The 20,979-nt window shown below is 34.9% G+C and overlaps 1 protein-coding gene across 1 annotated transcript; it reads left to right on the top strand.

The window, feature by feature from the left end:
• Window positions 1-3,008: 3,008 nt before the first annotated feature.
• On the top strand, window positions 3,009-19,545 carry LOC123540203 (uncharacterized). The gene is made up of 6 exons (XM_045325026.2): window positions 3,009-3,459; window positions 9,603-9,744; window positions 11,396-11,528; window positions 14,714-14,896; window positions 16,659-16,826; window positions 17,196-19,545. The coding sequence occupies exons 1-6, from the start codon at window positions 3,332-3,334 to the stop codon at window positions 18,233-18,235; spliced, it is 1,794 nt and encodes a 597-aa protein (XP_045180961.2). The 5' UTR covers window positions 3,009-3,331; the 3' UTR covers window positions 18,236-19,545.
• Window positions 19,546-20,979: the final 1,434 nt, after the last annotated feature.

Below are 20,979 nucleotides of genomic sequence, written 5' to 3'. Positions count from 1 at the left end.
ATGTTATATCAATGTAAAATATCGCTTTTGGGGCAGTGAATCCCAGTTGATTTTCCATGGCATTTATACACCACTTATGAAGATATAATATGTCAAATAAGGCCCGATCGTGCCGCTAATCAATACAATAACAAATAAGTATATTATCGTCAAAAAGGTAAAGTATCGAGTGTTGAACTAAATATTATTAGTCATAAAGGGCGAACTGGCCCTGGACGGCGAGTATTTTAGAATAATTGGGAATTCGAAAACAGCCCGTCCAGCATGCCCTCGCAGCATATACCCGCTTGTTTTGTGACCGCGTACAGTGCCCGTTATACGCTCCAAATCTTTGAATCGGTGCGGTTGCAAGACAATCTATTTATCTGAGACAAAAACAGAACACCGTGTCTCATTTGAAATACTGTAATTTTACGCTCACTTGCATTTATTTTTAAAATTCCGAACCCTTACCGGTATCATTTTAATCGAAATGAGTTGTTTGCATATTTATTAATGAAAAACAACAATAACACATATTATATAAGTTATAAGAGTGAATTCCTATGTTTCCTTGTGGATTGAAATATTCGATCGTTTAAAAATGGTTTGTTCAAATAATAAAGATAAAAACTTATAAATGTGTTATATACTGCCTTGTTTTTCTATAGAAATATTTTTTTTTATTTTATGCGATTTGCACGGTTACGAAGTTGATATAGCATTCCAGATCCATCGAAATTCTTAAAAAGGCAAAATGACGCGATATCAAGGAAACACAATGCGTCAGCACGACAATATATATCATCAATGTTGTACTGTCTGGTCACCTTCTCACATCGTGTTTTTGTAATATCGCCACCACATCAGCATGTATAGAAAATGTCTTATCGGCAATTTAACGGCCTTCTTTATGTATTTTGTCTTTTTTGCGAATTCTTTGAGTTTTAAAGTATCTCTAATTTTATTGTAAAGTCTTTAGAAATACATTAAGAACAGTATAACCTATAGTTTGAATTCTTTTTTTTTTAGCACAAACCTTGGCGTTGAGAAAAGGTAACCACTAATAAAATGAAGCAAAAATAACTTTATTTACAACGACAAGCAAAAGGCGTAGAAGTAACAAAGGGGACTAACTAAGACAAATGTATGTTTTGACAGCATAAAACTAACTTAAAACCGCTATACTGATAGGTACTGACAAATAATTTCAGTAAACATACGTCGTTACTCTAATACTATGCTACAAATAATGAACTGTGGTATATAATGTGAACAAATTTCTTTAACAGTGCATCAGAAAAAAGGCAAAATCTAACAAAAAGAATAAAATCACGTAAAATACCGCTAGGTTTATTTCGACAACCAGGACAAAAACAAGGAAAGCATTAATTTAGGCGAGTGTTGTTCGTTAGTTCGATTTTTAGAAATGCTGACCAAAAAGCCGACATATGATATAAAAATATCGACTGGAGGAACTCGATATTCGACTTAAGTTTGTATCTTGCCTCTTTACCCATAAATTATTCACACCGGTGCGTCTGTTAAAGATAAAAGATGTTACTCCTGATCACAAACATCGGGAAAAGGCATTTTCTCCATCACTGATTCAGCAATCATCGCACTGTGAAGTAGATATGATACAGTTCTGTATGGCATACCCTGCCATCTAGAGCTACTCTGCAAGGATAAAAGACCTTTTGGTTAAAACTCGAGCAAAAAACCAAGTAATAGCATAGGCTTAAGGCCAGGTCGTTGCATGTTGAACCAGGTAGAAAATCTTCAAGATATGGTGAAAACAGTCGGATATAGTGTGATATATGGCTATATGTCCTTTCCATAGGGCATTGGACCGGGTCAGAAACCTCCTACATGTACATATAGGTAAACTAGTTATAGTATAAGAAGTTCGAACATTTCTTGGTCATTTTCTATTACCTCTAGTGCAACAAAAGGACCCTAATCATGACCTTGACCTATGCATATACGACCATACATTGTTGTTAGTAAATTAAGCCAAATTTAAGAGCTGGAATGTCAATATTTCGAGATTAAAATTACTTTTAGTAAGCCTAAATCTCGAGTTAATAAATTAAAACATCGACTTACATATGTTATGTCTAAATTTTGAATTACTTAAGGTCAAATTAAGAGTCAATTAGGTTGAATTTTCGAGTTGACACATAACATATGACATGGTTTTGTCACTTATCCCCTTCCGTAAACTATTTTTTGGTAGAAAATGGACAAACGGGCAAATTTCTTCTCTGTATGTAAAAATATTTTTCATTAATATTTTTGTGGTAAGGTAAGAGGAAGACATTATTTTAACTATTTAAAACAGATTGAGAATATAAATGATCCCAGTGTTTTAGATAAGTCACAATACACGCGTGTGACCTTTACAAATAACAACTTTTCTTTATGTATAAAATAACCTACTTATTGCGATATATTACGCAAGATTTGACCTCAATGTTTGCTTAAGACCCTTGTTATCTTTGTTTTTCAAATGTGGGTTTATCGCCTTTTTTTCCACAGTAATTCAATTATGTAAAGGCGGGCAGTTAGCCGGACCTGTGTTCTGGATTCTGTACCAGTACAAACCTATTCTCCACAAGTAACTGCCAACTTAAGTACAAGAAGTGGAGGACGAATTATTTCAGATACAATGTTCTTTTTATTAAACCGCCATTAAGAACATATACCTCGCCCAGGTATCGAACTCAAGACCTCCCGATCGGTTAATCTGCGCTTACCTTATAATGCGAACTCGAGTATTGAGCCTGATTTTATGTATGAAGTACACATTTAAAATGATATTACTGAAATGAGAAAAGTCTGAGAAATTAAACAAAAATCCTATTTTATGATGGCTGCGTGTATATGCATGGGAATTGTTTACTTATATACTGCTGCTGAATTCTATAATTTTGCCACAGACCTAAGTAATTTTGCCACAGACCTGAGTATAAAGTTATCAGGTTTTATCTAGTAAATTTCATTTTTAAACAATCGTCCTAGTGTGTGTAATAAAAAGTGATACATGTATTGTGAAAAGAAAATCAACAAAAACTGTAGCACATTTTCATGTTATATATGTATCTCTGTAATATCAAAATTGATAAAAACAAAATAGTGAAAGTCACATGAATATGAGCGTCAAAAAAGGATAACCAGGAAGTTTACAGGGATACAAAAGATTATCTCTTACTCGATTACCTATTTGTTTGAAGATATCTCATTTTCAGCTGATAAACCACGAAATTTAGCAAGTTTAAAATGTAATGAATGTTATATCATCTCACGTTTTTTTCTTACTAACGTGTGCATCGTCAAAATTCATTGACAAATGGATAACCGTGTGTCGGAGTCAAACCAAGGACCAGGGGATCTGTTGCAGCATGGAAGCCATACAAATATGGAGGCACCGTTGATACCCAAACGTGTAGCAACGAAGGAGCCGAAACCTTACAGCAAGTAAGTTAGTCAATAGGATTTTATTCTTCTTGTCGTTCGCATCTACACTGTCAGACCAGTAGCCTCGATGAAACTTGTGGTTTGCCGAAGATCCTCAATGCCTCCATACAGTTTCTGGTGGATTGAGGTATCTATCGGCCAAGTCGCAACTCGCTCCTGGAATAGGATTTTATGTTTTCCATCATATCCTGTTTAGATAATACAATGTTTTAGGGTATAGAGGGTAGCTAACAAACTTTTTCTTCATTCCAGTTGAAAGAAAAAAAAATTGCAGTTATTCCTTTTCTGTATACTAGAAGATAAGTGCCTATTCTTTTCAAAACATTAAACTTTTAATAAAAATTCATGTTTTTGTTCATTGTTTACATACGCACTGATTGTTTGTACAGGATAGTTTGAGCCATTTTTCAAACATTAGTTAATATGAAATCCACATCCTAACAAACTTCCCAAGATTGTTTCCTATAAATCAGAATTATAATATGTGTACTCTTTTCAAAAACATTCAGCTCTTTAAATTTCTATCAAATACTTTTCACTCACTGATGCTTTTATACATACGCACTGATTAAGTCAGCACAGGATGGCTTTATTACCGTAAGATCACATATGAAAAATAAGAAAAGAAGTAAACAACTAAAATGAATGTCATATTGTCTGTTTGCAAGCCAGTAAAAGAATGAGATATAAATTCATACAGTAATTTAAGTCTAAATGTAAAAAATATCAACCTATCCTTTATACCCTAAAACATTTCGACATTCACAGATATCTTCTTTCCCAGTAGTGGAAATTAAATAAACTTATCTATGCTCTATATGAAACCAGTTTAAAGGCATAAAATTAAAATCTTGTTGATGAGTCATTTCATTAAGGTTTCGATGGAGGCCTTGAGAAACAAAAATCAAACAACACCAAATCATAGAAAGAAAGAGTTGTTTGACATGAAAATTGAACAGCATGTAAAACATGTATATTACTTTACGAAACAAGTGTCAGTATACTGATATAAACATTGAATTCCGGAAAAGGGCTGCCTAAAGGGGCTCCACTTCCGGACAGTTAAACGCCTTTAAAAACTCACCATTTTCAAAGAACAGTTACACATGTTCGTTTTGATGCATTTGCAATAGCGTGCGAGTGGTGAAATTTCGCATAACAAGGTGGAACACAGTTTTCAGCAATTGTTTATCTTTATTTCTTTACAAATGGCATTCATTTTCAAAGGGAGACAACTGTTCCCGATTATTTTAAGTACAAATGGCATTCATTTTCAAAGGGAAACAACTTTTTCCGATTATTTTAAGTAATCTTTGAGAAAAAGTTGTCTCCCTTTGAAAATGAATGCCATTTGTAAAGAAAAAAAGATAAACAATTGCTGAAAACTATGTTCCACCTTGTTATGCGAAATTTCACCACTCGCACGCTATTGCAAATGCATCAAAACAAACATGTGTAACAGTGTTTGAAAATGGTGAGTTTTTAAAGGCGTTTAACTGTCCGGAAGTGGAGCCCCTTTAGGCAGCCCTTTTCCGGAATTCAATGTTTATATCAGTATACTGACACTTGTTTTGTAAAGTAATATACATGTTTTACATGCTGTTCAATTTTCACGTCAAACAACTCTTTCTTTCTATGATTTGGTGTTGTTTGATTTTTGTTTCCCAAGTCCTCCATCGAAACCTTAAAATGTGAATTTTCAATGCAAATTGTAAAGATTTTATCTTTGTTGATTTTTATAAATGATGTGTGATATTTTTTTTTATACGGTGCACATGGCATTTGTAATGTAATCTGTTCTTTTCATGATCATGTGGGATCACTTGAGACAATTTTTGTTTTGCTAACGCCCTCTGACTTCATGTCAGTGTTTTGGAGTACACCATGCATGGAGGATTGTAGGTGTAATTAAGGGTCATGGTTTATCTCAAGTCCTTGACATATTCTAATGATAAACATATGAGATGATCGAAAAAGTGGAGTGCTTATTAGCCAGTAATATAAATTGTTAAAATGTTTATACTGTAAATCATTTGCAGCCTAGAATGTATGATTTTAACGGGTATATTACATTCTAATCGTTGTGAATGTATGCAAACATGACCGCCAATTTTGCTAATTTTGTCTTATCTTGCACTGATTGTCACACGCATTGAGTCACACTGATGTTTTGATAAATTATATCATATTGTATAATAAATCAAACCCGCCATATAAAATAGATACGGTTTATGACATTCAAAAAAAACGATAAACGTGTTCCTGTATTTTATCTGTTTATAAAAAGTAGACACGAGTGTTCATATCTATATTCCTATCTATATATATTCAACTGATAAAAATTATTGTAACACGTTCACGTCTCGTAAGCTTTCGATGATTACTGTAATATCATTTAATTTCGTGGGCATGAAATTTCGTGGTTTTGGTCAAAACGGCAGTTTCGTGGGGATATAAATTCGTGGATTTCAACTTTTAAACATAAAATAAATGGGAATTTTACTTGTTCGTTGGGATTAAATTTCGTGGATTGACTCAACCACAATATCCACGAAAATTAGTCCCCCACGAATATTAATGATTTCACAGTATGTAAAAGAAGCACCGCAGGTACATCTTCTTACGGAAGACCTCTTGACCAGATGGTAAAGGCCGCTGACATCAATCATTTACCATATACTTTTCTAAGAATCTTGCTCGTGTCACCTTGTAAGTCGTGGTTCAAACCAAGTCCTGTAGAGCTCTATTTGTTAATTACATTAACAATATTTAAAATTAACTCCAACACATTAGTAATCTGTGGATTTTAATTCGACGTTAATTGTAACAGCTTCATGATTTTCACGGTACATATTTCTGTCAGTCACATATCAACTTAATTGTATCGAAAACTTCCTTTAAAAGTTATTTACTTTTTTGTGTGTTTCCACTGAAGCATCTTTACAGGACAAAAGTTGGTGTTAGCGCCCAAGTTTGCCATCAACGTGTTCACTTAGTTAACTTGATTCCAGTCAATCATAAGATTATTTTTAGTAAGCACTCGAAAACACACCGGTTCGCAGTATTCTCTGTAAATTATCCGCAATATCCATTTATCTATAAGTGAGCACTTACAGGCGATTTTATCCTAATAATCGGAATTACACAAAACTTTTCAAATTGCCAGAAAATAATTGGATATCTGGTATCTCTGCATAAAAATGGATATGTCTACAATAATTTTGTGTTTTACTCACATCTATTATCCTCCATTTAAAATACCCTATGTCTAGTTTTACAAGAGGGTCATGATGACCCTGGATCGCTCACCTGAGTAATATGAGCTACATATTTCAAATGTCAAACTGTTGCTAAAATATTAAGGCAGTAGGTCAGTAGGTAACATTCATGGTCACTGAAAGTCAGTGTTAAGATCGGTTTGCAAAACTGTATATGTCATCCAAGAAAGTAGGTCAGTAGGTCAAGGTCACAGTCAAGTGATCCCTAATTACTTGGGATCATCAGGTAATTATAATTAAACAGTCTAAGAAAAATGATCAGATAAGTTTTGAAGTATTTTTTCCTATATAACTCATATAAGTGACCTCCGGGGCAGGGCCTCTTTTCACGCCAGGGGCATAATTTGAACAATCTTGTTAGAGAACCACTAGGAAATGCTGCATACCAAATATCAAAGGCCTAGGCCTTGAACTTTCAGACCAGAAGATTTTAAAAGTTTTTTCCTATATAAATCTATGTAAAAACTTGGGACCCCCAGGGCAGCGCCTCTTTTCACCCCAGGGTCATAATTTAAACAACTGTGGTAGAGGACCACAAGGCAATGCAATAAACCAAATATCAAAAGCCTAGGCCTTACAGTTTCAGGCAAGAAGATTTTTAAAGTTTTATTCCTATATAAGTCTATGTAAAACTTGGAACCCCCGGGGCGGGTCTCTTCACCCAGGGTCATGATTTAAACAATCTTTGTAGAGGAACATAGGGCAATGCTACATACCAAATATCAAAGGCCTAGGTCTTGTGGTTTGAGACAAGAATATTTTTAAAGTTTTTTTCCTATATCCTTAGGACGGCCAGCACATATTTATGCAATCTCGCCAGGCATATGTATGTTTTTGACAACACAGAAAATGACGTCACTCGACCTTCAGCTATTTCCGGAAGGAAATAAAATGAAAGCAGAAATGCTAAACCTGAAAACGAAAGCCGCATTTTGATTCGTAGATAGTCAGGGGTCACGCGCAGGGGTCACCCCGTCTAAATGTATGCGCGTGGACTTCTTTTTTATTTTTTGCTATTGGGGAGCCAATTTTCAGCACTTTATTACGAATTGAAATTACCTGGGCTTTAGTACAGCATGTCAGCTTTTAATCTATGAAAAAATATTTGAGCTCTGGATAAACAGAAATCCCACAGGGGTCCGTAACGGACCAAGGGTACATTGATAATTTTGGAACTTCATCAAATCGCTCAAAATGTCATTTTTGATGTTGTCTGAGAGTGTCAGTATATGCCTCAGATGTAAGATATAACCGTATTTGAGAGCTGCAGACCTAGACATTTCAGAAATATTTTCAAAATAAGTTTCGTGTAATAAATGTTGTTTCTACGGAAGCGTGAAAGGGCCATCAGACGCTAATACGTTTTAGTATATTAAGGCTGCGAAAAGGATATAAGTCTTTGTAAAACTTGAGACGGTGCCTCTTTTCATCCCAGGGGCACAATTTGAACTATCTTTGCGGTTTGCGGTTTGGGACAAGAAGATTTTTAAATTTTTTCCTTTCGGTTGGCATGGCAACCAGAGTTCTGCGTGAAATTAAATTTTTTGAATGATTTTGTAAGGAGACCACCCACGGATCATTCCTGTGAAGTTTGGTGTAATTCTGCCTAGTGGTTTTCGAGAACATTTTTTAGAAAATGTTGATGGACGGACAACACACGACGGACGACGGACACTGAGCGGTCACCAAAGCTCACCATGAGCCTTTGGCTCATGTGAGCTAACAAGAAAATACATGCATTCTCCAGCAGCATATAATATATGTAATATTAAAATATATGAAGCATATAACGTACAAGTGAACCTACATGGACAGTCACAATTTTAATCGGCATGTGCAGCACATAGGTTTGGTAAATTGAATATGTTTTATATTTCGTTTTATTTCTTTTTTAAAAATTGTCACTGAAATTCATGTAATAAAAAATATTTGATTTTATATACGTTTGGTACTGTTTTGGTAATATTTAACCTTTGCCCTGCTAAATTTCTAAAATGAACCGGTCCATCATTCAATTTTGGCAATACCACTTATCATTCAAAGGGGTGTTCTCTGAAAATTTACTGACTGATTAGCAAACAGTGCAGACCATGATCAGCCTGCACGGATGTGCAAGTTGATATTGGCCTGCAGGCACAACCATTTGCCGCCAGCAGGCTTAAGGTTAATATTTATGAATTAAGTATGTTCAAAATACATTTTCTTTTTTGGTGTGTCGTATAATGTTCAGTTACGTCTGTTACTATGTCAGTCCTTCGTAAATGTATAATGATGTTTTGCAGTGATATGTTTCAAAACTTTATTTTTAGCTTTCAGTTAATTTTCTAGAAATCTTATTGATATAGCTAAATCTGAAATTTACTAAAAGACAAGACTTTAAGCCTTACCCTGCTAAATTTCTAAAATGGGCGGGTTCATCATTCAGTTTTGGCAATACCATTTATAATTCGAAGGGGTGTCCACTAAAGATTCCAATATTTAAAGGATTCATTTTTCTTCCCATTAGGTAGAACTCTAACCAATTTGTCACTTTACAAACACATTTTAGTCTTCCTAATGGTCCTCTCTCCCATGTAGTTGCACCTTGCCTTTATGCGCATTTTACTTACAGTTGATGACGGCTTTGTAGCATTTTTAACTTTTTGCAAGTAATAAATTGATGTTCATTTTTACACTTTTTGATACGTAACATTAATGTTATGCTAAAACTTTTTTTACAGAGGACCTACAAAAGCAGATGTATACATTAAAGCTCACTTTCCATTTTAGGGGTCATCGTAATAATGGTTTTTGAAATAAAGCCTAACAGCTTTTAGATATTCTTAATATCGTAAAATACTGACTGTGTTTCCTAATACGTTTTAGAGGTATAGAGTTCCAGTACAATCAAACCGATTATAACGTAGTACAGTTCTACGAGGAGTTTCACAGCTATCTCCCAAAGACAGTCATAGTAAGCGAGGGATTTTGCGGCGAAATTATTGAAGACATATTTGACAGAGGACAGGTGACATAGAAATATAGCATTCGGGTTTTCTTTAGTAACTTTCTACTAAGAGGTATAACCTTATCAACTATTGTAACATATTACCAACTTATTTTGTAATGTTGCCCTTTCTCATTGGCTTAAACAGGTAACGTGACATTTATTTTTCAAATTTTATTGCAAAACTTGCATTGATTTACCAGCATGTTTTCCTTAAGATGATGCCATTTTGATAAAAACCAAGACCAACCTCACAGTTTATAATGTAAGTCATAGCTTCAATCGAATAATAAGTCAAATACAATTAGTTCGATGCAATGCCAGAACACACAACAGCCAAGGCCATGGAATGATTAAAATAAAGTACACAAATATTTGAGTCGCACCATGAGAAAGCCAACATAGTGCGTTTGCGACCAGCATGGATCCGCACAGTCTGGTCAGGATCCATGCCGTTCGCTTTCAAAACCTATTGCAATTACAGAAACCGTTAGCGAACAGCATGGATCCTGACCACACTGCGCGGATGCGCAGGCTGCTCGGGATCCATACTGGTCGCAAATGCACTATGTTGGTTTTCTCATGGCGCGGCTCATTTGTATTCGCTCTCTACTTTGAAATTTTACCATGGCAATATGAGTTTTTAGAAGGTCCTTCCGAAATGAATGCCTCATATCATGGCATTTAATACAATAAAAAGATGCTCAGAACATTTATGGAAGCTCAATATATAACCACAAACAATACGCAAACAACAGCAACAAGATAAAAACCTTAACAAAATGGGATCGGACTATAATATAGTTTGGTTAATCCGTGCTGAGGTATATTAGTACTTCCGTAATTTTATCGTTGAAGTAAATTATTCTTATTATAATATACATTTTGTTCAATTTTTGCATGATTTGAATATTTTGCAGAAAGCATACCTTTTAAAACAGGGTCATATTATTATACGTAAGTACTGTTAGAACTAGAGAAGAGCTTACTGATGAGCACATGTGAACAGAAACGACCTGGGATAATAAACAACTGCAATATAATTTCCAATTTGTAATTTAAACGGAACCAACTTGCCTTTGTTTTGTTACGTTTTGTGCATCTATTTTTTTGTGTGTATATAGACTATACGTTATAAAAAATAAAGACAAAATACTCTTCGAATACAGGTTTGACCATAATAAGGGTTCTAGACTGTTAACATTTCACTATGATATACGTCACATAAAATTGTTTCATAACGTATACGTGAGTGTAACATATACGTTTATCTCCAACACTTTAGCTATTGAAAAGTATTCTACTTAATAACAAAATAGTGCTTTAACACTATTTATGCACGATGAATGGTTATACGTCGGGCGTAATAATTTCATTACCATCCGAATGTATACATTGTATAGTGTTAAAACACGGTTGTGCTATAAATTATTTCGATTCTAATATGCCTTTAATCTAAAACAGTAGATAAAATATAGAAGCGCTCTTTCTTGGTCGCAACAAAAACTTTGACGTCACCGCACGTTAACGTGACGTCATTCTAGCGTAAGAGTGATTTAACAGAGACAAACATATTAGAATGATCAATCTATCACGTATACGTCAATCTATCACGTATACGTCAACTTCTATTGAGATAAGTAAATAATTTAGTAAAATCTTTGTAACCTAGGTAATTCGTATACACGCAATATCCAACCAGCGACGGGTAGTGGCAAGGTTACAGTACGTCAGGCACTCTATGTTGCTCAGTATTCCAGAGTTATACGATCAGAAGTTATGTATCATAAAACAAAATAAAAAACGTGAGTATGATGTTTCATTTTAGGCAAATTTGCATTGCATTTACATTCATCTTAGGCAAGCTTGCACTACTTTAAATTTACATTAATTTTAGGCCAGTTTGCACTACTTTTACATTCATGTTAGGCAAGTTTGCAATACTTTTACATCCGTTTTACTAATAGACATGTACAATTAACAGGTATTTGCCACGAGAAGGGCGTCGCAGAAGCTCTTTGCAGTTTTTTTTATTAATTCAATGGCTATAACGCGTGTGTTAATTCTTGAAATCTGAAAAAGTATCCTTCTTTACATATATAATATCAACCGCATTAATAAAAGGATGATAACTCTGACAATACTAGGTTGATTTTAACATCATTACATGGAAGGAAGTAACTTTTATGTTCCTTGGATTTTGCTTTTTTAAAAAACAAAAACTCCGCTTAGTATAAATCTTAATTTTGAGTTGACCCGTAGTTTATTGCGATACGGGCTTTGCCATGTTGGAAAGTCTGCGAAACGTCATTTAGCACTACTGTCCATGGGGGAATTTTTTCTTTAATATCAACTTTATTGAAAAAAAAAATGATGAGCGGAATATAGAAATGTTTTTCGGACAACATCACCGACTCTGATAACTCAGTGAACGCCACTTACCATTGCATTAAGGGTCATACTTATTGGGTTATTGTGTACATTCTAACTGCATTCTTTGACAAAGTGGTCAACCAATAAGATGAAATTTTAACCAAGTCTAAAGCAATAAATCCCTACCTACATTTACACTGAATATAATATGTTAATGTGACTAACCATTACACGTTTTTATTAACAATAATAATAATAATAAAAAAAATAATAATAAAGCAAAGAGTGGTCTTTTCAGGGGTCTTTTGTGATATTTTACATGTAAACGCGGACGTCCCACAAGTCCCGATTCTTGGCCCTCAACTCCTTGTATATATTAATGACATTGTCCGTGACATCAACTCTACTATCCGCCTCTTTACAGACGATAACCAGTCTTTACATCATCGTTGACAATCCATATAACTCTGCAATCACACTTAACTCTGATCTTGTGGATTTCAGCCCATCAAAATCAGATCTCTATTACTATCTCGTAAAGTTCACAAACCTTTTTATCCGCCACTTACTATGAAGTGCGTTCCAATCTCATAAACACATTGGTGTCACTTCTGCCAGTGATGGATCCTGGCATGAGCATATTGAAAACATCAAGATAAAGGCACGGCAAAGGGTAAACATCATGAGAAGCTTTACATTTGTTCTGGATAGGAAATCATTGGAAACCATCTATACTGCTTTCATTAGACCCCTTCTTGAGTACTCTAATGTTGTCTGGGACAACATTACTACCCAGGATGAATTCGAACTAGAAAAGATACAACTGGAAGCCCTTCTAATTATACCAGGGAACAACCGCCCGCTAAGCTCAGTAGGTAAGAGCGTTGGTCTACGGATCGCGGGGTCGTGAGTTCGATCCTCGGGCGGGGTGTATGTTCTTCGTGACTATTTGATAAACGACATCGTGTCTGAAATCATTTGTCTTCCACCTCTGATTCACATGGGGAAGTTGGCAGTTACTTGCGGAGAACAGGTTTGTATGGTACAGAATCCAGGAACGCTGGTTAGGTTAACTGCCCGCCGTTACATGACTGGAATACTGTTGAAAAACGGCGTTAAATCCAAAACAAACAAACAAACAAAATTACACCAGGGACCACAAAATTAGTCTCTTTCCACAATCTGTACAAAGAGATCTGTTTTCAACCTCTATAAGAACGAAGAAGGAAACAAAGGACTACTCTTTTCTATAAAATGTCGAACAAGCTCACTCCATCTTACCTATCGTCATTAGTACCACCTAATCTTGTTGGGAACACTACTGCTTACAACCTAAGAAATGCTCAAGACCTCTGACCTATATATTGTAACACACAACTCTATTCTTATTCATGTCTGCCTCAAACAATATCTGACTGGAACCCACTGAACATAGACAAGCTCATAGTCTCAATAGCTTTAAAGGTACACATAACACGGATACCAAAAAGGTATCCTGTCATTACTACTTTGTTGATCGAAAGTCCCAAATTCTCAATACCAAATTAAGAACACACTGTAGCTCATTAAATGAGCGCCTCTATTTAAAAAAAAAACAACATTATTAACAGTCCTCTTTGTCTATGTGGGAGATTGAAACGACGCACCACTACTTTCTCAAGTGTCCTCGATACCAGAGGCAGCAAACACAGTTAAAAGATTAAATTAGCCCTATCACAAACATTACATTACCACTCCTCCTATTTGGTGATGCAAATAGTCCTCAAATCAACATTATATATCTGTTTTCTCTCATGTTCAAGAATACATACATCAAACCAAGAGAGGAGATTCATTTAAGACTTGCAAACATCACTCCTTGATATCCTACAAGTAACCCCATCCCAGAAGCAACCAAACACCATCTCTCTCTCTCTCTCTCTCCCCCCCCCCCTCCCTCTCTCTCTCTCTCTCTCTCTCTCTCTCTCTCTCTCTCTCTCTCTCTCTCAGCCTCCCCCCTCTCTCTATCAGTAATGTTCATTTAACTTAAACAATCATCAGTCCTAAACGTATTAAATATCACATTTCTATTTCATGTCATCAATTTACCAGTATACAGTCAACTCCAAATTCAGAACTCGTAAAATATTTCAAACTTGAACGTATTTATAAAGAATTGACTGCCAGCATATTGCATTAATTTTACAATTAATTGTTGTCACTAATTTAGTACGTGCCTGTTTTCGGGAAAGAGTTTCTAAAAAAGCTTATTAGCTTACTACTCGTTCCCTTGCTTTTGTAACATGCTATTTGTTGAATAAAATATTGTTTAAACCAATAATAATAATAATCAGTTAATAACTGATGCAAAGAGAATTGATTTCCCTTTAATGTTGTTTTCGATTATTTTTTTTTATTTAAAACTACGTTTAGAGGATGTAAGGCGGGTAAAGTTTCAAACGATTTCTCTAAGTTTCTAAGACTAATTTTGAATATATTTTTAAAGATGATTTCAGAAATTTTCGAATATAGTATTAAAAACGATAGTACTTTTTTGAATAATTATGTAAACTTTCGAAGACCTTTATCTTTTTGATATTATTGAAACATTTTACTATCAATCTTTCAATTGAAATAGGAGGAAAACCAAAACAGATATACACTATATTGAAGGAAAACACTCTTCCGATCACCGTGCAATTCCCCAAAGACCAGACAATAACAGTAGGTAACCAAACGGTAAATACAAACAACATTCCAAGTTTAGACCTTATCCAGGTATTTGACGAAGTATATCTTCTTGGGAACTTTATAAATGACGGTAAGTCTAAAGGTAGATGTCTCCAAATTCATTTTTTACTAAATGCAAATGCTTTCAAGTTTTAGTGGTGCGTTTCTACAATGGGATGAAATTTTAATATGAGCCGCGCCGTGAGAAAACCAACATAATGCGCTTGCGACCAGCATGGGTCCAGACCAGCCTGCGCATCCGCGCAATCTGGTCAGGATCCATGCTGTTCGCTAACAGTTTCTCTAATTGCAATATGCTTTGAAAGCGAACAGCATGAATCCTGACCGGACTGCGATGATGCGCAGGCTGGTCTGGATCCATGCTGGTCGCAAACGCACTATGCTGGTTTTCTCATGGTGCGGCTCATATGATTCTATACGTTCAATGAAGATTTTATCTGATAAAATACTAATATAGTCGATGTTATTTGTAGAAAACTTGATATCTAATATCAAATACCCGTAATTAAGCCATCGTTTATAACGTATATATTAACAATATATACTGAAACAATAACAGTTTATCATTTTGGATATCTGATATCAGTTGGTATGTGTTTAAACATATGAACTTTGATATTTATCTCGAAGCATGCCAATTTAAAGGGTACGTAGGATTCACACAGAAAAATTATAAATATCTTGTTGATGACAAAACGTAAAACAATTCATCTTTATTGTACTGCTGTGTTTTCTAATACAAAATGTCATATAAAGCATAAAAATCCTAGTAATATTTGCATAAATGGTTTCCAAATTGCTACACATACTGACATTTCCACCATTTCGTGTGGATTGAACACCATCTTCAAAGTATATTTACACAGAGGCATCTGTCATAGTTTCTCTTGTTCTTCAGAAAGTATAAATTCTCAACATATGACTTACGCTAAAATATTTGTGACGGTGGGCACTCTTTGAAAGAATTTTGAAGATAATAACTTCACTTTAGGTCTTTTTTAACACAAAATGACAAAAAAATATTTTTATCTGTTGTACTTCAGAAAGAATAAGTTTTGTATTAGTTATTAACTAAAGTGACTGAACTAAACAGTTTGGCGAAAACAATATCTTTTCAATTGAACTTTGGTTGTATGATGAAAATTAGGACAGGAGTTTCCTTTAAAAACTATTTTTTTTGAAATGCTAAATTAAGAAAAAGGACAAGTCTGGGTTGAGAATCGAACCCGGGTTGCCATGGCAATCAAAACTGCCCTAGAATCTTGACCAATACGCCTTGGAAGAATTCATGCTTACTGGCCGTTTACGTTAAGCTCTTGGTTAAGGCAGCTTGCCTTCGGTACCCCGTGGAAAACGGTTTTAAAATTCAAATGGAAACATAAACGAATATTGTTTGTCCATAACATATAATCTGTCAGTAACTAAGTTTCAAAGCTTTCTTGAGAAATATAGCAATAGTTTCCTGAAATCTTAAGCTTTTCATTTTGCTTTGTTTTCATGCCATCTGGAGGTCAGCCACTTTAAGATAGCCATGCATTATGTGACAGAGTAATTAAATTAGTCATCAAAATAATAAAAAGCAAGTTATTTTAGACGTTGTTAGTAGCTTTCGGAGTTTCCGAAAAATATAGACCATTTACTTATGTGAACGAGAAGAATGCCGCATTTTAACTGTAAGTGAATAGTAGTAACATGCCTCAGGGGATTGCGCATGCGCAGGTGAGCTGATCTGATACTGTCACCGAAGGTTTCCTTTGCGCATTTCATAGTGGACAATGAGCATCACTTAATTTCTTAACGTTAATTAATATTCCCGCGACATGCATTTTCAGGTGTGATGAACCCAGAAGTAATTCCCGTACCGCTGTATCTCTCGCAGCTTCGTGTGTCCGTTGTTACTGGGATCAAAGATCAGTCGGAGGAAAAATGGACAAACTACCAACAAACACTAGATCACGAGGCCGCTGGCATTGAATTTGACCTTGAATTCGGAAATCCAAGTAAAAAGTTTTAGCCATATTATCATGACATATCATCCTTCAAATAGTTGTTAATATCACATAACTTTTTTTTTATTTAGATTGAAGCGATATTAGGCATGTTAAAAAGTGAATTTGTATTCCTGGATATCATTAACATTAAAATTAAAGCTATATCCCGTTGTTACATAACTGAAATGCTGTTAAAAAGGCGTTAAACTTAAAACAGAAAGTAACTTTGTCTGCATAGAACCAAAGATTACATTTTATATCATGGCTAATACTGCGATTTGGAAATAGATATTTCAACAAAAGGACAATATATTTCCTATCAGAGCGGGAGAAAATGTATAATAATGAAAAGAACTAATCTATAAATGATGATTTCAGATATCGCCGAATATGACCCTAATGCAATTCATTCCGATGGGGTTTACACTTACGTAGAGCCAAGAGAATACTCTAACATAGTTAAGCTCGTGCACAAGACGCCTGTATGCTTAATTGACCTCTCCGATGAGCAGAATGGCGAAGAAGAACCTGGTTTGTATGAGGAGATTGACAACACAGCTAGAGATAAACATACTACAAAACAAAAGCCAAGCGAACATAAGCAACCACTTGAACAACCAATGTACAAAAAGGAATTAGAAACAGCTAGCTGGACATCCGAGTTACAAGAACTTTGTACAGAATCAGCTAAAGATGTACAACCAACCATGCCATCATTCAAACCAAAGCTTTTAAAATCTGGTACCCCTACTCCTTTAGCATTACAACCTAAAGTGCAAAATACTACTTCAGCCTTACATAAACGCGAAGAAAATGTATTACAAAGAGCGCCACCTATTCCAGAGAGAAAACTGGTCCCAGTTTTAAAAAAACCAATTAAGCCCCCGGGTGAATCACCATATTCAAATGTTCTTCTAAAATCTGGTACCCCAACTCCTTTAGCATTAGCATTACAACCTAAGATGCAAAATACTACTTTAGCCTCACATCAACGCGAAGAAAATGTGTTAAAAAGTGCCCCACCTATTCCAGAGAGAAAACTGGCCCCAGTTCAAGAGAAACCTATTCACCCTTCAATTAAATCACCATATTCCAACGTTCTTCCGAGAAGCCAAATTTCTCCTACAGTACATATAGCGCAAGAAAACGAGCCAAGGCAAAAACAAAATATAACAGAGACGAGCACATCTGATGTTGATAGCTGTAAAGATGTAGCCAAACTAACAATTGAAGAGGTGTCAGAGTATATGAGGAAACTTAAATTGGAAAAGTATATAGACAACTTTAAAACACAGCTAATTGATGGTCGGACGCTAACTGGACTAGATAAAGACATGCTTAAAGAAGACTTCGGGATGAAGGGAGTCGAGGCGCTGAGACTGATAAACTTTGCAAAAGATGGACATGTACCAAAATAATAACAAGATATATTTGCAGTCCACATACGATAATCGAAACAAAATATATACAATGTTTGTATTTTAATTTGAATTCGATGATTTATATTATAAAATAATTATGTAAGACAAGGTTCATGTAGCAAATACTCTCAGTTTACACACGCTGCATCAGCAAACATGTATGTCATGCGTACAGTTTTATGATGTAATATGCTTTACTCGGGGATACCATGTTAGAACCACTGTTGTTATATTCATCTTTATTAGTGGTGCATTTTTCCGTGATGTGTAACCTTAAAACTGGATTATATATAACTTTGTGAATGAGAGAGAATAAAACATGAAATGATTAGAACAGATGTGAATTGCGGTTGCAGAAGATTTGTCTTGGCATGAAATGAATAGATGGTGGCTGTTATCTTTCATGTATTCAACATACCCATTTATTATATATATTTGTATAATTTTGTAAAAACCTCGGCTTGTTTTTCACAAGTAAATACGAACTGGCAGAAAACAATTCCCGTATTGTAATTTTAATCCTGTATTGTGCATGTTGCCGCACTGCTTTGTTTACCTGACACATTTCTATAAAAGGCGCACATAAGAGACCCATTCATTTATATATTAACAGCGATAAACCTTGATGTTACTTGGTCAAACATTAAAAACACACAAACAAAAATATAGTGTTATATAATTATAATAAAATGTAATAAGATGTCGATTATAACAGTACTGTATTCGGCTACCGTGGATTTTGCTAGGGCGGATTTTGCATGCAGCTTCGTGTAATTCGTCTTGGAAAAATTCACTCGAGCCTAATACAGTATCCCAGGACAATATACTATTATGGTAATCCTATCTTATTTCATACACAAGTCAAAGTTAAGAAAAAAACTTGATTAATTTCTCTTAGAAATACAAAGTATGAAATTCTTAAATTTCTTTTGTGGAGAAATGGTTCAATGAAAAGACTTAAAACAAAAAAAATCATATCCGAAAATATATTTCTTTTTATACTACAGTTTGACAAATTTATGTCTCATACCATACTGATAAACGAAGAAACTGTAAGCAGAAATTGTGAGATGGATTATTCATTTTGTTACCGTTGAAACTATGTTATGTATCTTCTATGTTGATATATGTAACATTGTAATAACTGCAATTATGTTGAATAAATATTATTTAAACCAATGAAAAGACTTAAACATTTCCTGTGGAAATTACAATCTGAATAGCGAAAGCATTTACGAAAATTTTATTGTTGGGATTAAAAAAACGTGTCGGTACAGTATGTGATCACTAAAAGCTATGGTAGTATAAAGCTGATGGGAAAAATCATATGAACCGACACACTGGCCCGATTTGAAGAGGAGCAAGAGGGTCATGATGACCCTATATCCCTCACCTGTTAAACCTTAAGATAAACATTCTGACCAAGTTTTATGAAGATAGGGTCATTAATGTGACCTCTACGGTGCTCAAGCATTTCCTTTGATTTGCATGATGGCCTAGTTTTTGACTAAACATGGCCCAGTTTCGAACTTGAATCATCAAGATAAACATTCTGACCAAGTTTCAAGAAGATAAGATCATAAATTTGGTCTCTAGGGTGTTAGCGAGGTTTTTCTTTGATATGACCAGGTGAACTAGTTTTTGACCCCACGTGACCGATTTCTAACTTGGCCTAGACATTATCAAGATAAACATTTTTTGCAAGTTTGTATCAAATCAATGCATAAATAATATCTCTATATGGCTGAAAGTGCCAGACTGGATCTGATGGATTTTTTCATGGAATTCAAACTCTATTGTTGTTTAAAATATATCAAAATCAAACCATAAATGAAGCCTCCATATTGCTGCAAAAGCCCAAAATTTTGGCCTTTTAAGGTGCCATAACTCTGAAACCATCGTTAGGATCTGACCAGTTTTCAAAAGGAACTGAGATATTATGCCAATACAAGTTGGCGCAAGCTTGATTAAAACGGATTACAAAATGTGGTCTCTATCGTGTTTATGAGCCAAAATAGCAAATTTTGGCCCTTTAAGGGACCGTAACTGCAGAACTCATGGTTGGAACTGGCCAGTTTTCAAAAAAAAAAAAAAAAAACCCGTTATATTCTGCCAATACATGTTGTGTGCAAGTTTTAATAAAATCAATTGTAAAATGTGGTCTTTATCGTGTTCATAAACCAAAAATAGGAAATATTGACCCTTTCATGGTTTATAACTCTAAATCCCATGATGGAACATTGCCGGGTTTCGAAGGGAACTGAGATATTATGGCAATACAAGTTGAGTGCAAGTTAAAATAAAACCATTTGCAAAATGTGGTCTTTATCGTGTTCACATGCCAAAAAATAGTACATTTTGGCCCTTTAAGGGGTCATAACTCTGGAACCCATGATATAATCTGGCAAGTTTTCGAAAGAAATCGAGATATTTTGCCAATACAAGTTGTGTGCAAGTTTGATTTAAATTGATTGCAATATGTTGTCTCTATCATGGTCAAAAGAAACTGTGGACAGACGATGACGGACGGACGACGGACAGCAGACGAAGGGCGATCACAAAAGCTCACCCTGCCACTATGTTACAGGTGTGCCACAAATATACTTAGAATATATATTGACTTTACAACTGAAGGTAATATGAATTGCCATATGCCTTTTCGGCATGAATGTTTCTTTTACGAAAATTTGATGTGGTGTAACACCAATTAGACAAGAGAGTGACAGGTATGAACAATTTCC

This window comes from Mercenaria mercenaria, chromosome 16, assembly GCF_021730395.1.
Source record: "Mercenaria mercenaria strain notata chromosome 16, MADL_Memer_1, whole genome shotgun sequence".
NCBI lineage: Eukaryota > Metazoa > Mollusca > Bivalvia > Venerida > Veneridae > Mercenaria > Mercenaria mercenaria.
Note: the sequence above shows the minus strand (reverse complement) of the source record. Positions and strands in the feature narration are given on the sequence as shown.

Coding starts and splice junctions, on each gene's coding strand:
- LOC123540203 (XM_045325026.2), top strand. CDS start 3,332: ATGGATAACCGTGTGTCGGAGTCAAACCAAGGACCAGGGGATCTGTTG. Junction 9,745..11,395: donor ACATATTTGACAGAGGACAG/GTGACATAGAAA, acceptor TTTGTAACCTAG/GTAATTCGTATACACGCAAT. Junction 16,827..17,195: donor CCTTGAATTCGGAAATCCAA/GTAAAAAGTTTT, acceptor TGATGATTTCAG/ATATCGCCGAATATGACCCT.